At 34.4% G+C, this 17,087-nt stretch overlaps 1 protein-coding gene across 3 annotated transcripts; it reads left to right on the forward strand.

Moving 5' to 3' along the window:
• The first annotated feature begins 819 nt into the window (after nucleotides 1-819).
• LOC113496353 (RUN and FYVE domain-containing protein 2-like) lies at nucleotides 820-16,294 on the forward strand. Of its 3 annotated transcripts, none has more exons than XM_026875536.1 (14): nucleotides 820-1,076; nucleotides 3,860-4,038; nucleotides 4,259-4,368; nucleotides 4,633-4,840; nucleotides 5,121-5,299; nucleotides 6,990-7,126; nucleotides 7,842-7,900; nucleotides 8,284-8,403; nucleotides 8,688-8,828; nucleotides 10,096-10,193; nucleotides 11,625-11,766; nucleotides 14,098-14,172; nucleotides 14,684-14,917; nucleotides 15,310-16,294. In XM_026875536.1, the coding sequence occupies exons 1-14, from the start codon at nucleotides 908-910 to the stop codon at nucleotides 15,433-15,435; spliced, it is 1,977 nt and encodes a 658-aa protein (XP_026731337.1). In that variant the 5' UTR covers nucleotides 820-907; the 3' UTR covers nucleotides 15,436-16,294. The 3 variants fall into 3 exon arrangements, with proteins under 3 accessions (XP_026731337.1, XP_026731338.1, XP_026731336.1); XM_026875535.1 differs by lacking the exon at nucleotides 820-1,076 and adding an exon at nucleotides 1,969-3,770; XM_026875537.1 differs by lacking the exons at nucleotides 820-1,076; nucleotides 10,096-10,193; nucleotides 11,625-11,766; ... (1 more) ...; nucleotides 14,684-14,917; nucleotides 15,310-16,294 and adding exons at nucleotides 1,966-3,770; nucleotides 9,419-10,014.
• Nucleotides 16,295-17,087: the final 793 nt, after the last annotated feature.

Raw genomic sequence — 17,087 nt, forward strand, 5'->3', positions numbered from 1 at the left:
CGGGTATGGTTAGAAAGAGGTGAGTGTCCATGAGGATAACGAGAACATGAAGAACTTTTCCTTTTTTAAGACGTACTAGGACGCAGGCCCAACATGAAGAGGCCTAGTTGAGTACTTAAATCTAAAATAAGATGGATCTTCAAGGGATCATCCACCCGAATATGAAAAACTGCATACGAAAAATCTAGAATATAATCAGGTTGCAAGTTATCTACTGAAAGTTGATAGGCCAGTTCCTAAAATTTGCCGGAAAACTATAGCGCCTGCCTTTCTACTCATGGCAATGTAAATACATTGACAAACGGTGACTCGCCGCTCACTAGATGCCTCACTAGCCCCTATGATATGATGCTGCAATTGGCAGTGGGTGAGAAACATCAGTGCAAGTGGCTCGAGGGCTTATTATTTATGGGCTTATTGTTATTTAGCTAGTAGTGAGCGATTGCATGGCAGAGGCCTCCCTTCCCTCCTTTCAATGGTTTGTGTCTTTGGTTAACAGTGGCCAGCTCTGCGAACGTGAACGTAGCATAATTTAACAAAATATCACGTAGCGCCATCTAGTAAAACATCCTTTAATTTAATGTTACCTGACATTGACAACTAAGCGCTGTGTGCACGAAGCATGTTATTAATAATTCTGTCCTGTTTAACTCCTTCATAGATATTTTAGTAACCATTCAAAAACTGTAAAAATTGATGAAAATTTGTTTTAAACCTATATTTTCATTTTTTATTCGAAGAACATTACTTCATACATGAAGTCGGTAGCAAGTAGGTAACTCACTTCACAAAAGCAAACTGTTCTTATTTTGACAAATTTTAATGACAATGACATAACACTGACGCGTTTACTTTTTGTTGTATTTTGCTCGAAATGTTTTGGAAAGTGTTAAATTGTGAATGAACTATGGCTTCTTCTAAGGACAAAGATGTTCAAGTTTCACCTGCAACGTCGACATCCTCAATTAAATCTCATTTGTTCGAAAGATCTCCGTCCGTTTCATCAACAAGAGAAGACAAATGGCCGGAACTTTTACTCTCCAGGCCTTATAAGTCCTACTACTACAGTTCAAAAAGTGAGTAATTACTGATTTTATATAAGCAGCAACAACGGTTATTTAATTTTATAACAAAATGCTTTATCAAGTGCAACTAAGAGCTCCTAAAGCGGCGTTACTTATAAGCTACATTTGTTTGCATTTTGTTGTTATTAATACCTATTGCGTGATCGTATCGTTAAATTGATAACGGAACAAACAATTTATGCGCGTTTATAAAAATACCTTTGATAAGACTAAATTCCATAAATAATTTTGTTTACTTGCTGCAATAAGCCAGTCTGGTCGACATTAATAAACTATTTTAAGTATAATAATTGAAATAAACTCTTTTATTCTACCTGTTTTCTAAATTTTATCACTAAAAAAGGTTACTATGTTTGTGATTGGAACATTTTAAAGTTGCCTTATCCTGTAAAAAATCCCAACATGTGGGTTTTCCCATATGGCATCAATCATTGCTAGGCTTTATTATCATGTAATTTCTGTTCTGTATTAACTTGAAAAGTGTTTTAAATGAACAAGCATAATTTACATAACAATACATACTATGAGTGATTAAATAATAATGTGTCCTTTAAATGACCACATGACAAGCATGCATGTAAATTGGTATGGCTCAAAACAATATAAAAGATTTTAACCAAAAAGTATTTGTTCCAACAGTTCTTTGTCAAACCTAAACTGAGGTCATTTGACTTAGCAGCAACAATAAGGACACTAAAACTTTCCATTTTCACTTACATATTAGTAATATTCTTTTTTAAATAATCTTAAAATATTTTGTATTTCACTAGTTTCCACATTAAAGTGATAGATTCAGTGAAATCTTTAATACCTATTTATTTTTTAATTTTAAACCTATGAACATTTAAAATTTTCACCACATCTATACACAAATATTTTTTTACCGTGTTTAGTAGAAACTTTGTTAAAGATAAAAATTAAAGAAACATTTGTTGCCAATGAGCTCGTATGAATATAATTATGTGTTTATCACCAAATGTACCACAACTCATACCTATAGATATGCAAATTTAACTAAACGTAATGGAATATTTGGTGATAAGGCTCCAAAATGAATGTAAAACGGACAGCAACAATGGTAATGAAAGAAAAATAAACCATAGAATTTTCATGTTATATTTTCAAACATAACACTATTTTAAACTTAATTAGAATTAAAGTTAATTATTGAGAACTTTTGTATTGCCCTTTTCCACCATGTCACATGTTCATTGTTGACACCAATGCAACTTAACAACGCTAAAAGTCTAAACTCTTATGACATAGAAATACCAGTTTTTAATTTAATGGGACTTGTTACTAATAATAACAACAACATATGTGGACAACTCTCCTGTCATATGTGGACCTCTTCCTATTTTAAGATTTTCTTATTCCTGAACTATCTATACTAATACTGTGAAGCCAGTTTGTTTTCTTGTATTGTACTCATTTCTAAAATGATGTGATGATGCTCAATGTAGCTTTAGCTTAAATAACACAGAGCTTACCAAAAGGGCTGGGGAAAACGCGATGAAACCACAGACCTGATGATCATCTTTCACATTTTCTATCTATTTGTCTATCTGTGGTATCAGTCCTATCTATATAAAGAGTCTGCACTGATCATTCAGATTATCTCGAATTCTCTTTTATCATTTTCCTGCTAAACACGAAGCTTCAGATTATATCTTTTAAAAAAAGGGGTCAACTGATACCACAAGGCAACATATGAGGCTGATATAGTTGGTATTCGAGAGTCTTAACACTCGGTATTTTAGTCAGCGGCTCTTCATAAATAACATCTTATTAAGAATTCTTAGACCATTTTCTAACGCAGGTCGCGAGTTAGGCGTCCCGAAATAGTGGTGTCATAATATATAGTGATCAATGAGAACTGGTTTTATTAAGCTTCGGAAAATTTCCGCGTTACTTTCCACGGAACCTGAAAGTTACCATTTATTTGTTGTTCAACAGTAATAAGTTTGTAATTTTACTTTATACAGCTACATCTTTGTCATTTCATGTGTACTATGTGTAAGTGGTTTTGTCGCGACAACCGTCACTCGCGCCGGTCACAACGCGTTGCCTCAGTTTTGAGACAGATGGCGTCATGCGCACGGTAGTATTGATTTTCCCGCTGGTTTGGTACTAAAGTAGCGCTCGCCGGGAAATCAATATTTATTCTGGACGGACTGGAAAAACCATTTCGCTCATACAACCTTTCGTACAGGTTTCTCGCGCTTGCTATTTTGGGATTCATCTGCCTAATACGAATCGAAAGTACTAATTTGTGTGTCGGCTATACAAGTGATTTAAAAACAAAACTACATTTGACCTACAAGTTTGCGCATAGTGTGAAATGAATATAAAGGGGTGATCAAAATTCACGTGACATTGTTGATTGTTTCGCTTGATCGTTTATTTGCTGCTTTATTATGCGTTCGCTTGCTGCGGTCCATGGGGTGGATCCCTTGCCTGAATTAGGCATTCCATCCGCCATTCAACACCAGGGTGACGGCAACCCGGACGGTGACATGGCCGGCGCGCAGGACACTATATACCTGTGCAATTTCCGCGTTTCCGTCGACGGCGAGTGGCTTTGCCTCAAAGAACTGCACGATATGGAAATGCAGGACTCTTTCCATCGCCCCTCAGCTCAAGGCACCGTCTCATCTCCAGATGATCCAATGAACACGATGATGGGTAAATTAATCGCCGATGTAATAATTTATACAAATATAGGTCAATAAATAATGGTTTTGATAAAAACAAAACATTGTCATGTGTTGTAGCTCGGGATCCCGTTGTGATCGAACGCAGCAATCTCGTGAACATCTCTAAACTGATTGTGAAGGAGTTAATCGAGCAATCTCTCCGCTATGGTAGAATGCTCGATAGCGATCATTTGCCACTGCATCACTTCTTTATAGTCCTCGAACATGTGATGCGTCATGGACTCAAACCGAAAAAGGTAATTATTGGCATGCGAGGATAATGACGTACTAATTCATAATTTTAATTCAATAGTGTCTACCTAATATTAAAAGACATTTGTAAAGACGTCATTTAGTAAACATTCAGGTTTTCCTTTTACACTTAAACGATTGTTAATCACAGCTTATGTCGTAACAAATTCAAATGGAGATTTATCAAAGGAAAATACGTTTTTTAATAAAAATAAGCATTTGTAGGGTTTACTTGGCCCTAAAAAAGAGCTGTGGGACATCTTGCAAATGGTTGAGAAGTATTCACCCGAAGCGGCCGACATTACGGCAAGTGTCAGGGACCTACCCACTGTCAAGTAAGTTTATGAAAACCTAGTACTTTATTTTAAAGAATTCTTATGAAATGATATTCCTAAATGCAATCTAAATCGCCGCTTCTCCAACTTCCAATCCCGTTCCAACACAGTTCACACCTTACTGTAAATATGCTAAATTTCACAGCTCTATTTAAACAAGTTTATCTTTTATTATCCATTGCACCACAACAAATATAATATTTCACTATTGTATAATACACCTAGCTCCTGAACAAAATTTTCATAAACCCTAATCATTTTTAGAACCGCCATGGGTCGAGCTAGAGCCTGGCTGAGGTTAGCTTTGATGCAGAAAAGACTGGCCGACTATCTGCGTATCTTACTGGAACACCGTGAGGACACATTAGAGGAATATTTTGAACCGCATGCTCTGATGCTAAACGAAGAAGCAGTCATTATAACTGGTCTCCTGGTCGGCCTTAATGTTGTTGATTGCAACTTATGTGTTAAGGTAAATATCAATATAGTACTTAGCACATATGATTTTTTTAATCGTTCTAGTAGGGAATTTAAACTTTCTACCGCAGGGGGTTTTTAAAACATTTAATTCACATGCATAGAGACTCGGGCGCTGTACAAGCATTTGTGGATAAAACAAATGCTTGTCCTAAGCTGGGATCGATCCCTCAAATCGTGACGTAAATTAGGTTTAGTGCGTACTGTCTGCAAATTATTTATTTTTTTTGTAAATATTTTTATTTGTAATATTATGTTTTGTCGTATTTACACAGGAGGAAGATTTGGACAGTCAACAAGGCGTTATAGATTTTTCGCTTTATTTACGCGGTAGTAACTCTTCCAATGATCTGGCTGGGAATGGAAATAACGGAGATTCAGAGCCGAAACAACGCCACATTAACACAATGCTGGACCAGAAGAATTACATCGAGGAACTGAACAGACATCTCAAGTGAGTTTCTAAATCATTGTTCTACAGGAAATCCTCCTCCGTTCATTTTAAAAGTACCGTGGAAAAGAGACAACGCTATACGGTTTCAAGAGCGCCATCTCGCTTTCCTAGACTGGAACACAGTCCTAGTTTAGATGGTGGTTCTCACGTTCATATCAGTTCTATACATACTTTAGACAATTTGTTTTCTATTAGTATTGTTCAACACGAGAACGCTTTTCATTAGTCAATGACTTCATTATTAAATTACCTCCGATTAATATTAATTATTTTGTAAGTGTCGTTCGTTACTTTAGAATGCTATTAAGTAATTTGTATTGTTCTAAGTTTTATACGACTAGTTGAGCTTGTTAATAAATTATAATTTTTCACTGCCTAATAGAACTTACGGCAATAATTGCAACAAATATAATAACTATTCATGTAATGATTTATATTGACTATATTGACTGATTGATATTGACTATATTGAATTGATTATATTGACTTTTTTATGAAAACTTTCTTAATAAAAAAAACAACCACTTTACACTGCAGATTGCGACTCGATTATAACAGTACATTAATATAGCACAGTACAACGATATAATTATTACTAGGTACCTCCTCAGGGTTACTACACAACAGATTTAACCGAAAGTGTAGTAAACGATTATTGTAAAGGTCACTGATTATTAAGGTCATGACCGAGTGTAATAGCGTAAAGGGATTATCTGGTACAGTCTTTCGATTTGTAGGTTGTCAATCTTCTTTATAAATTAAGAAATTTAATAGTATCAAAACGTATTTTATGTGTTAGAAGTGGGGTTATTGCTCTACAATCAATCTCTCTCTGCAATCAATAGGATCACAATGATAAACTATTGAAAACAACTTTCAACCAACACTGCGTTCCTTTTTGGGGTTCGGTACCCAAAGGGTAAAAACCGAACCCTATTGTCACTACCACCGCTGTCTGTCTGTCTGTCCGTCCGTCCGTCAGCAGGCTGTAACCTCATGCAGGCATCGTGATAGTTAGGTAACTGGAAACTTCACAAAAAATCAGGTTTTTATTTCAAATAAGCCTTTTTAAAAAAATATTTAAAATGTTACAGTAATGACCCTAGGTGCACAAAAAATCTAAATAAATTTTAGAAAATGCACCTTATCCATACCTACTATAAAATGTGTCTTAATATTGCACTGCCCCCTGTTAAAAACTACGAGTAAATCTTTCTATGAGTAATATATTTGTGCATATTTCATAAGATCCCGAGTCTTGGCTAATAATAGGGCAGGTGGATGTCGTAACGTGCTGCGATATCTTCCTACTATAGTTCAAATACAGCTGTGTCAGATGAATGGGCAACAGCACATACCTGGCATCGAATTTCAACCCACACTCAATATACATTCGTCTTATTTATATTTTTAATTGGTACTCTGAGCTTAGATTTTCCGGTAGATCAGTGTTAACAATTTAATTTAAGGTGCTCAAAAAATAATTAACTGTAATGAGACCATTGATGTCGGGTGTATGCATCTATTCGTATAAGCACTTACCGATTTATGTATAGGTACCTACTTGAAGCTAAACGCGAAGTAAAAAATAAAACTCCTTCTAAATATCTCTCTTTTCTTAATAGAAATATAGGTACAGTGTACTCTAAGTCTAGTTATTTGTTGGTTGTATATCCTATGTTTGTTATAGTGCAACCGTAGCCAACCTGCAAGCCAAGGTCGAAGGCTTAACAACGACCAATGCGCTCATGAAGGAGGACTTGGCGATCTCCAAAAACACGATGATTCAATTAGTGGAGGAAAACAATCAACTCAAACATGCGCTCGGTGAGTACTATACCATTCGTAACATAATATTTACATTTAATTAACCGTTTGGTGTGTAACTTCAGGCATAAATACACGATTAAATTAATTATAAATATCCTATTGATCCGAAATTTTAATGAAGAAGAATGAATTTCGTAATTATAATTTTTGCTATCATTATTCTCCTATCATGTTATTCTTAAATATAAAAACTACGATAGTTGACATAGCTAAACACTTTCATTTATGCAAATACATTAGCTTGAGAACAAAAAAACGATCTCTCGTATTTGCATTTCATTGCAAACAGAAGCAACAGTATAAAAACAATAAGTTACGAAACTCTTCAATAAAAGTACAGTATCAAACGGAAAGGAATTCCCTCTATCATGGTCATCCATGTTTACAATCAAAATTGCAGCGCGAATAACACAAAATACAAAAGATAAGACACCTTGGTCGTGAGTCAGCCGCTATTGTACCGCTTAGTAGGCATTAGTATGCCCAGCCTGTCGCCCGTGTCATCATATTATTGTCAGTTATTATTTAACTCCGACCATCAACCGTTATGCGCTATAACTCAACATTAATGGGCAACTCAACGGCAAAGAGTCAAACAAAACATACTTTTTGGACGAAATCCTGTGAGTTATTTATATTTGTGTGTAAATATATCACGCGACTCTCTCTGTGTTTATTTGTATGTCTAAACACGTGTGTGTTTTATGTACAGGGCAAGATATAACCAAAGATACAAGGATGAAAGTTACGGAATTGCAGTCTGATGAGGAGGTAAGATTTTTTACATTTCATATTTTTCATTTATCGTAATACTTTTTACTGTGTTTGTAAATAAACAGTGAATTCACTTTGCTTTTTCGTTGATAAATTTCTGCTTATACGATTATTCTCATTATTCACACGACTTCAAATGATATCACTGATAAAATTACTTCACATACGTTTTATATTAACGTTACAAAAGATAAAATCAAAGAACGAAAATTTACTATGACTCAATAAAAATGCTTCTTCCAACTTTCTACCGTTACGGAAATAGTCACACTGCTGTTGGTTTAACCTAATAAAAATAAAACATGTTACGCGATTTTATTTTGCCAACATTGCCAATAAATTAAAGCGATCCCATCTGGCACATTTGTATTTTATTACAGGAAAAACGCAGCGTTAAAAGTACGGCGTCTGATAGATCCAAAAATGATAGTGAAGCCAGTAAAATTCTTGAGGAAGAGAGAAAGAAGTATTTGGAACTGCAGAAAGAGTTGGATTTACAGGTAATGCTAATGTGTAATAAACAACAGGTAAAGTTGTTGTACTCGGTTGTTGAACCGCTTACAAGGTCAGTACACGATGACCAAATGACTATCGTGTGAACAAAAATACTGACATAAGTTTTAATGCGACAGCGAAGTAACGTAACAAAACTAATATCATGTTACCAAAAGTCAAACATTTAAGGTCAGCTTATAACCAAATAATGTTTTTAACGAGTTTAGAAATCTGCAAAAGGCGGCTAATTACCTGTGTCTAATAATGCACCTTAAAATTTCTACTTCAGATTTCACTGAAAGCAGAAATGGAGGTGGCGATGAAATTACTTGAGAAAGATATACACGATAAACAAGACACAATAATTTCACTGAGGAGGCAACTCGACGACATAAAACTCATTAACCTAGAGATGTACAAAAAGTTGCAGGTGAGTCATCTTAACGATGTTGAATCGCATGTAATTACAGTCTATTAGGATTTGTACCCTTACTTTATCACTGATTGGCAATCACTCGCGCTTGTTTCGTCAATCGTTGCTGAAATCTTTCTCCATTTGTACTTCATGGTCTGCTGATGATCGATACAAGTGCAACAGTTAAATTCCCTCGTAAATGTCTAAGGTATAGTTATAGAGTGGTATCGTGTTTCACACAAATGTTAGCGTCGTTATGCTACGCGCAGTCACGGAGAGGTAACAAAGACGATGCCCCACGAAGGTCGTTCGTCGAGCGTGGGTGCTGCATCTAACACTGCTTGATCCCCGCCCATACATTCTCATTATCCTAGCTATTTGATTAATGAATAATACGCTCTTCATCTCTCCTTTTTATTGTATAATAACATGTACTTACCGCTTTTTTTTACTTAATAACACTGTATATATTAATTTTAATTATTTACTTTATTTCTTTCATTACTTTTATATTAACAACCTAACCTGCTGTATTATTTATTATTATGTATATGACCGATACTAATACCATGCTGTATTCACAATGCCGCGTTGTCGTACGGAAGGAATGCGAGATGGAACTGACGCAGAAGGGAGAAATGGTGTCGAGGCTCCAGGGGAAGGCCGAACAGATTGGCAAAATACTTCACAACCTTGAGAAATATAATCACTTCTTAGGACCAGACCATGACTTAGTCAAAGCTCTTAGGTCTCCCACAACTAACGAGAATAATCTAGGCGAAAAATTAGAGAAACTTAAAGCACAAAGTGCTGCTCAAAAGGGTACAAAGTCTAAGGACGAAGGCCCTCCTAATAAGAGGTTGAATCTCCAGGAAATACCACCGTTTCGTAAATGTAACAGTAGAGACAAGCCGATCTCCCAGATAGCGGAGTAGACGCTCCTCATTCTATTCTGTAAATAACTGTTCTATCCAATCATCACATCCAAGGTGGTGTTTCCTGTTTACTAGACAATTATTAATGTATTATACTAACACATCCTAATAGATATTATGGTGAAATCATGTTGAGGATAATATGATGGTTATCAACTCCTATGCATTTACTTAGTCTTTAAAGTGTTTTACCACTGTATTAACCTCAGAATATATTAACATTCTAACTTGTATGAAATGTCTGCATCGGTCCTGTACTTATCTGCTTAAAACTAACAAAAATAATCTTACTTCCGCTCGAATGAGTTGACGTTTTATTCAGCTAAACTGTATTGGCCTTGTTTTAGGAATGTGAAAGTTCCTTGAAACATAAAACAGAGCTAATAGCCAAATTGGAAGCAAAGACTGAATCAATGGGCAGCACCATACATCAACTTGATGAGAAGTAGGTTTTACTAATTTTTACTATGACATCGCATCAAGCGGGCTTCGGCCTGCATCATCCGTAAGGATCGAAAGAGTGCCTGGACAATGTAACGGTGTTGGATGTAATCTAAGCGCTTGACAGTCAGTACTCGAACGCACCTAGGTGTGAGCAATGCACAGCTTGCGTGTGTCAACTAGCGGCAACTCTTTCCATTCGCTCGATATTGGCAAACCCTCACAATAAATTGACTTAGTGAATGCAAAAATATTTTGATATTAAAAATGATCAGATGATAATCGTGTTGTTAAGGTAATGCTACTGTTGCTTTGGCTTACTTGCTGTGTTTCAGATTTATATCACATTGTAACATTTTGTTAGTTCGCATTAAGTTTGTGTTAGGTTTTAATTTTCCATTAAAATTATATTAAGGTGTGTTATTAATATTAATTCCCACAGATTAAAGTATTAGGTTACCTTAAGCATACTGTGTTAATATTTGTTATTATTTTCTTTATTTTAATCCATTTAAGTTTACGTGTTGATAATTATGTAACAGAAAAAATAATAAAAGTATATTTATATAAGTAGAGCGCAGGTCGTGAGGATTTGTTAGTGCTTATGAAGAGATTGCAGTATTTTGTATACTTTTGCAGTGATATCAAAGTGACATTGTATAGAGACGTGATTATTACATTAAAGAGTATTTGATCTCATTCGAGTAGCTACATATGCTTGTAAACTTGAGATTTTATTATCATTGTATACAAATAAAGTGCTCGTTATTTCTATATCTAGCAGCAAATGTTAAAATCTAATTTAGATATTTTATTTTACATAGTTTTGTAATTACAAGGCAGTAGTTGTGTAAAAGCCTTATTTATAATAAAGCATATTCAGTCGCATTCTGTATTTTATTGAATTCGAATACCAACGGACTTGCTTGTTTTAATTTTATGTTTATTGTGTAGGTTTGCCATTATCAATCTCACTCCTATGTTTGCATGCTTTTGTGTGACTAAACAATACCTTGATTGTGTTACATACTAACATACTAAGCATTTGTATATTACTGGGATCAAAAACAACATATTTACTGTACTGAATACTTGACACTATTGTTACTGTCATAATTGTTTATCATCAATTATCTGAATCAATACATATCAGAATTTATTTTTTCTTTGCTAATATAATCAACACACTACTAAAGTTCTTTCTCAATTTTCGCACTTACATAACTCATTGAGAACTTTCAAAGGTATGCTAACAAATCTAAATTTAGACAACGCTTGATATTAAAGAAAAATATGACAAGTATACAAAAATAAGTCTCCATGACTTTATTCCAAAACAAATTCACATCACTAAAAGCTTTAGACTTAGAATCACTTACACTGTGTGGTACATTGGATATTTGGAATAGTTTTTAAGATATGTGAACATGAATAGGTTGCAAGAAGATAAGTTAGCTAGGAAGAGTTTAGAAGATAGCGCTCGGACGCTGGGGCAGAAGGCGGCGGCAGCGGAGACCAGGGCCGTGGCTGCGGAGGGCGACCTCAGGATAGAGCGGGAGTGGAGGGTCTCATTACAAGTAAGTATTATCTATACTTATACATATAATAAAAAGGAAAGATTTCATTGTTTGTTTGTTTGACACCAATTCCAAGGCTTCGAAACTACTTGACCGATTTGAAAAATTCTTTCACTGTTGAGAAGCTACATTATCTCCACCGAACATAGGAAAACCCTAGTTAGTAAATGTAAAACTATTGATAATAGATCAAATTGATGTACCCTACTACAGGTCTGTAGATTCGTTGAGGAAGAGAATAGGATATATATCTACTATCACCCTATGGTTAATAGGAGCAGTGCAGTAATAAAATATCTTACAAATAAGGGCAGAAGTTGCTCGGTCTCTAAAATTCGTTTTAAATTAAATACTTAGTTATATCTCCAAACCACGCGGATGAAGTCGCGGGCAACTGCCAGTTATACATATGAATAAATTAAAAAAGAAAACCTGTGTTAGAACTCGCGACACTGAGGTCTCCATACAAATACGCTCAACAAAAGCAAAATTTGCAGCAGACGAAATGTATTTGTTACCCATCAACAAATTTATGACCGTTGCAATTTTAAACTTAACATCGATCTAATTTTAGTGCTTGTTGTTGTACCGGCAATAGAAATAGACGACAGACGGATAGTTCTGCTTTTACCTTTAAGATAAGGAACCGTATGAAACAGGGTTATTGTTAGAATGTTATAAAAGCAAGACAGTGGTAGCTGATTTTTATTTAAAAATTCTAGGAGTCGTTTACCATAGTAATTTGAATATTCGTTTAGAGCCACTTCGATACCATTATCCGATTGATTGAATTGACCTACTTAGACACAACACTAGACACCTATTCTACTGACAACTAAAGAGAGCATTATTATAATTATCTAAAGGCAGCAAGATGTAACTAAATAAAGACCTCTAATTACTTTGAATACGTTGCCCAATTAAATTCGGTTTGTATAGTTAAAAATTATTTAAATTTTCTTTATTGGTTCCCAGGATAGAAATATTATTCCTACCACTTTTGCGTTTAATCTAAATTATTAAATCAACTTGAAATCTGTGCCCAGACCCAGTCCCTGGAGGGCTCAATCAAGTGCCATTTGGAAAGACAAATGTGATAAGTTTCTTTCTACAACTGTTGACTGGATAATTTTTATCATATTAACATATGGTTTTACAGGCTATTCATTGACTCTTTGGTTTATCTTTAACACTTGAGTCTCAAAAGCATAAAAGACTTATTTCCAGATAAAGAACTCTGAAGAATAATCTGTCATGTTCTATGTTTATATTAATCATGAATTGAAGTCAGTGTATTTGAGAGCTGGGTATAGACACAATCTTGAAGATCTTAAATGTGAAACTTATTGCGAAAGGTTGATTTTTGAAACTAAAGTAAACACATATTGACGCTGTATAAGTATGCACACGAAACAAGGAATAAAACGGAACAAGTACGCGTCGGGACTCGCGAGACAGGGTTCCGTACAATTAGGCTGAAGGAAAAACAAAACGGTTGAGCTACAGAATTAATTTCTGGCCGTTACACAATATTAATTAACCTTGATCTTTATATTTTAGTAATTGTTGTTATACAGGCAACATACATACAAAAGCTGTAAAAATTACGTCTGTCTGGCGATTACGGTTGATGGATAGACGGACCGATTGCGGACCATGAATAATATGGTTTTCTAATGTTCTTTAGGTTCAAGTAGTAAGGCTACCTGTTATAAACAAATCTTACCTAATTTGCTATAAAGTATGTTTGCGACGATTGCGATTCGTAATCACTACATTCGCGCTATTTTAATTGCATTCCGTCTAGGTGTCTGATGAATACCAATAAATCTAATAATTATCAATTAAATAACTGAATAAATTGTAGTAGGACTTAAAAGTTTGATCAGGAAATAATGTCTGTATCAACTTGAAATTAAACTGTGATGACAACAATATAGCTATCTACTAAAACCTACTTTCTATTATAAACTTGAAAAATGTATTGAAAAGATGGACGTTTGTTACTCTCTCAACCATTTGGCGGAATTGGACGAAATCCAATACACACAGACAGTTTATAACCTGCATCAACACATAGAATGTATGCATTATAGTTTTTATCCCAATTTTATGATCCAGTGGGTTAATTTTCGATTCGTAGCGGGCGGGCCAGCGGGCAACAGCTAGTAACTTAGAAATGCCTTTGAAGTGCGTTTATCTGACCACTTGCTATTCACTCGGAACAGCTGATGACCCTACATTTTTATCTAATTTGATAACAAGAAACATAGGTAATGTGTATCATCCTATACGACATAAATATGAGTAATCAACTTGTTTGTGTTATAGGAATCCATGATGCGAGATCGCGATAAGATATCGATGTTGACACAAGAAGTGGAATCCCTCAAATCAATAGGCCAGGTACTGACATACTTATTATACGTTTATCTTGACAGCCAAGTGACATCTTACCAATGATAATGTAATTATGAGTTCTTGTCGTACACCACTATAATTACTACTAGGTAGGTACTACAATTTTTGATCTAACAGTCAAACAGTGTTACCTGTTTTCGGAAACCTTAACTTAGCCGATAATTTATGGTGTTTTGTTTAAAAACTAAATAAATTAAATTAAATAGAAAATTCCGATATAGACTTCCTATTTCTATGCTTTTAACGATTGTTGAAATGTCACGCTAAAGATGCTGTAATTATACTTATAGTATTCGTAAACGCAGCCTTGAAAATATGATAAATAAAATCGCATTGTGTATTGCAGTTAACGTCGTTTAAGTAATAATTAAATATTCCCATTGCATAATAAAATGCATGTTTTATAGAATAGGTACTTAAAACACTTACCCTATAATTATATGCCTCACAATTAACATAAAGTGTGATTGTATTTAAGATAACACTTGTATTACAGAAATACCTAGCGTTACAAGAAGAACAACATGTCCTTAAAACTCAATACAACGAAGCACAGAAAACTCTAGAAGAAGTGGGGGCAACGCTCAGCGAGAATAAACTGCAACTGGCGGAATTGTTGGAGAAGGAGGCGAAAGCACAAACAGTGGAGGAAAGCCCGACTTGGACACACGATAAGGACGCCACCGCCTGTACCGCGTGTGCCAAAGAATTCTCAATCGCTAGGCGGAAAGTAAGTGTCTCAAACGAAACTTTCGTAACTCTACATACGTTTAGATTTTTTCAATGGTTCCATCACAGAAATAGTTGGTCATTCATCCGTTCAGAAATTACTCAATGATTCCAACAAGTAAAATTCCTATTCAGAAATTAACAAGGTGATAGGTGAAAGTTTAGTTGAGTTTAGTAATCATTCAGCAGTTTTATGCAGAACCTGACTTATGCTGCATAAGCATAACTATAGCTAATAATAACTTCGTTACCATACGTTTTACACACTGTCTGTTAATAAAAACGTGGAAATTATGAATATTTCTTCTATATCAGAAAATTTGTAACAGTTTACAATAATATAACTCTCAATTGTTAATAATAATAAAATTCAACGTTCTCATTTCTTTTCAGCATCACTGCCGTCGGTGTGGACATATATTCTGCGCAGCTTGCAGCGATAAAACAGTCGCTTTAGCTGGCAACACCAAACCTGTCAGAGTGTGCGATGCCTGCTATGCTGAAGTGCGATTAACGTAGTAGAAGATATGTATAGCTTTATTAATCTAATTGACCAAAATAACAAACTGAAAGGCGGAGAATTGTCGGCCGTCTATAGACGCTGTCGGTTTGTGGCTATACCCATTCTACCGCTTGATACAGTATCATGAAGATTAGCAATCTACAGCAGTTTATGACGTTCAAGCAAATGTAACCTTAGTGTATAGGTCTGAAAGTATTAACTGCTTTGCTGCTTTTCACAGCCATATCAACGAATTTGCTTGACCTAATTATAAAGTAGCGAAAGCCGTAGGATTCTTTTTTGCGGTATCAAAAAAGGCTTCCAATGCTGTGTAAAGATTGTATTGAATTAATTCTGATACAAATTGGCACCATCAAAATGGTATGAACTCATGAAATTGGTCAATTTACATGCGTCAATATTCTCTAGAATTGAATACATACATAATTGTTTAAATTATTTATAGATAAATGTTAGAGATCAAAGTTCGTACATATTTTATAATAGTTTCATAAAGTGTTGGTTTTTAAGACTGATGTTAAACTTCAAAATATGAATTGTTATTGTTGTATTGCGAATGTTTTAATTATAAAAGTGTACAAAACATAATTCTGGTAAACAAATTACTCAAGCACTCTGCAATATAAAACCATTTGTACTAATTATAATCAAATTGTCAGCAATCTCTGAAAAATAACTTCTAATGAACTTTTGCTTAATACCATGGTTTTCAATTCTCATAATTATTTATTGAATATGAGCGGCAAGGTCCTAATCAAACTCGCCTTGACGTCGCCGCTGCATCCGCTCATGATTTAGGAGTTCGGTCAGGTCAGAAATTACCCGGACTATACTGACAAGTTCGTGAGTAAACCGTTATTTAAAAAAAAATATCTATGCTTCTAACGAAAATTGTTATAGTAACATTTACATTCCTCTAAGTATTTTTTGCGATATTTATTTTTCATGCAGCTATTAATATCGTGAAGGGATATTTAACTTGATTCTTAGTATATTTCTAATACTATGCTTTTCTTTTCATTCTACTTACTTTCACAAACTTATAGAGAACAATCATAACTTATCTTTTATATTTTATACTTAACGAGTTCTTATTTCATCCCATGTACAAATCAGTAATAACGACAGAGAGGGTCTACGAATATTTACTAACTAAATATATTTGTGACATGAACAATAAATTATTACATAAAAAAGGAGAAATATAGAATTTCTGAAATGCATGGTCGAATTAAATTATTACTTCACTAAAATTTCTAGGCCATGGCAAGCTTTAGTACAAACATATTTTACTTTGTGATATTAAATCAATTTAGTACAATTTCCTAATGAACAAATTATTAATATATTTTCCTTTATATTATTGAATAATTATTTATTTGCAAATCTTCGCGCTCTGCAATTTATTTTTATTTTAAAATATGTTTCTGTATATAATTAAATTGTTAGCCAGCAAAGCTTCGAATATACTCTGCGATATACCTACATTTACTCCAAAATTATATAATTTTCGCTCGATTGCCTTAACATCTAAGAAATGAAAAATGGGCATAAGTTTTAATTTACTTTAACATACAATATTTCTGTTCACTTACTTGAAATCCAAATAAAAAAGTAAGTGTTCTGAAATTGAGATCAATCACGTCTA

Source organism: Trichoplusia ni, chromosome 8, assembly GCF_003590095.1.
Source record: "Trichoplusia ni isolate ovarian cell line Hi5 chromosome 8, tn1, whole genome shotgun sequence".
NCBI lineage: Eukaryota > Metazoa > Arthropoda > Insecta > Lepidoptera > Noctuidae > Trichoplusia > Trichoplusia ni.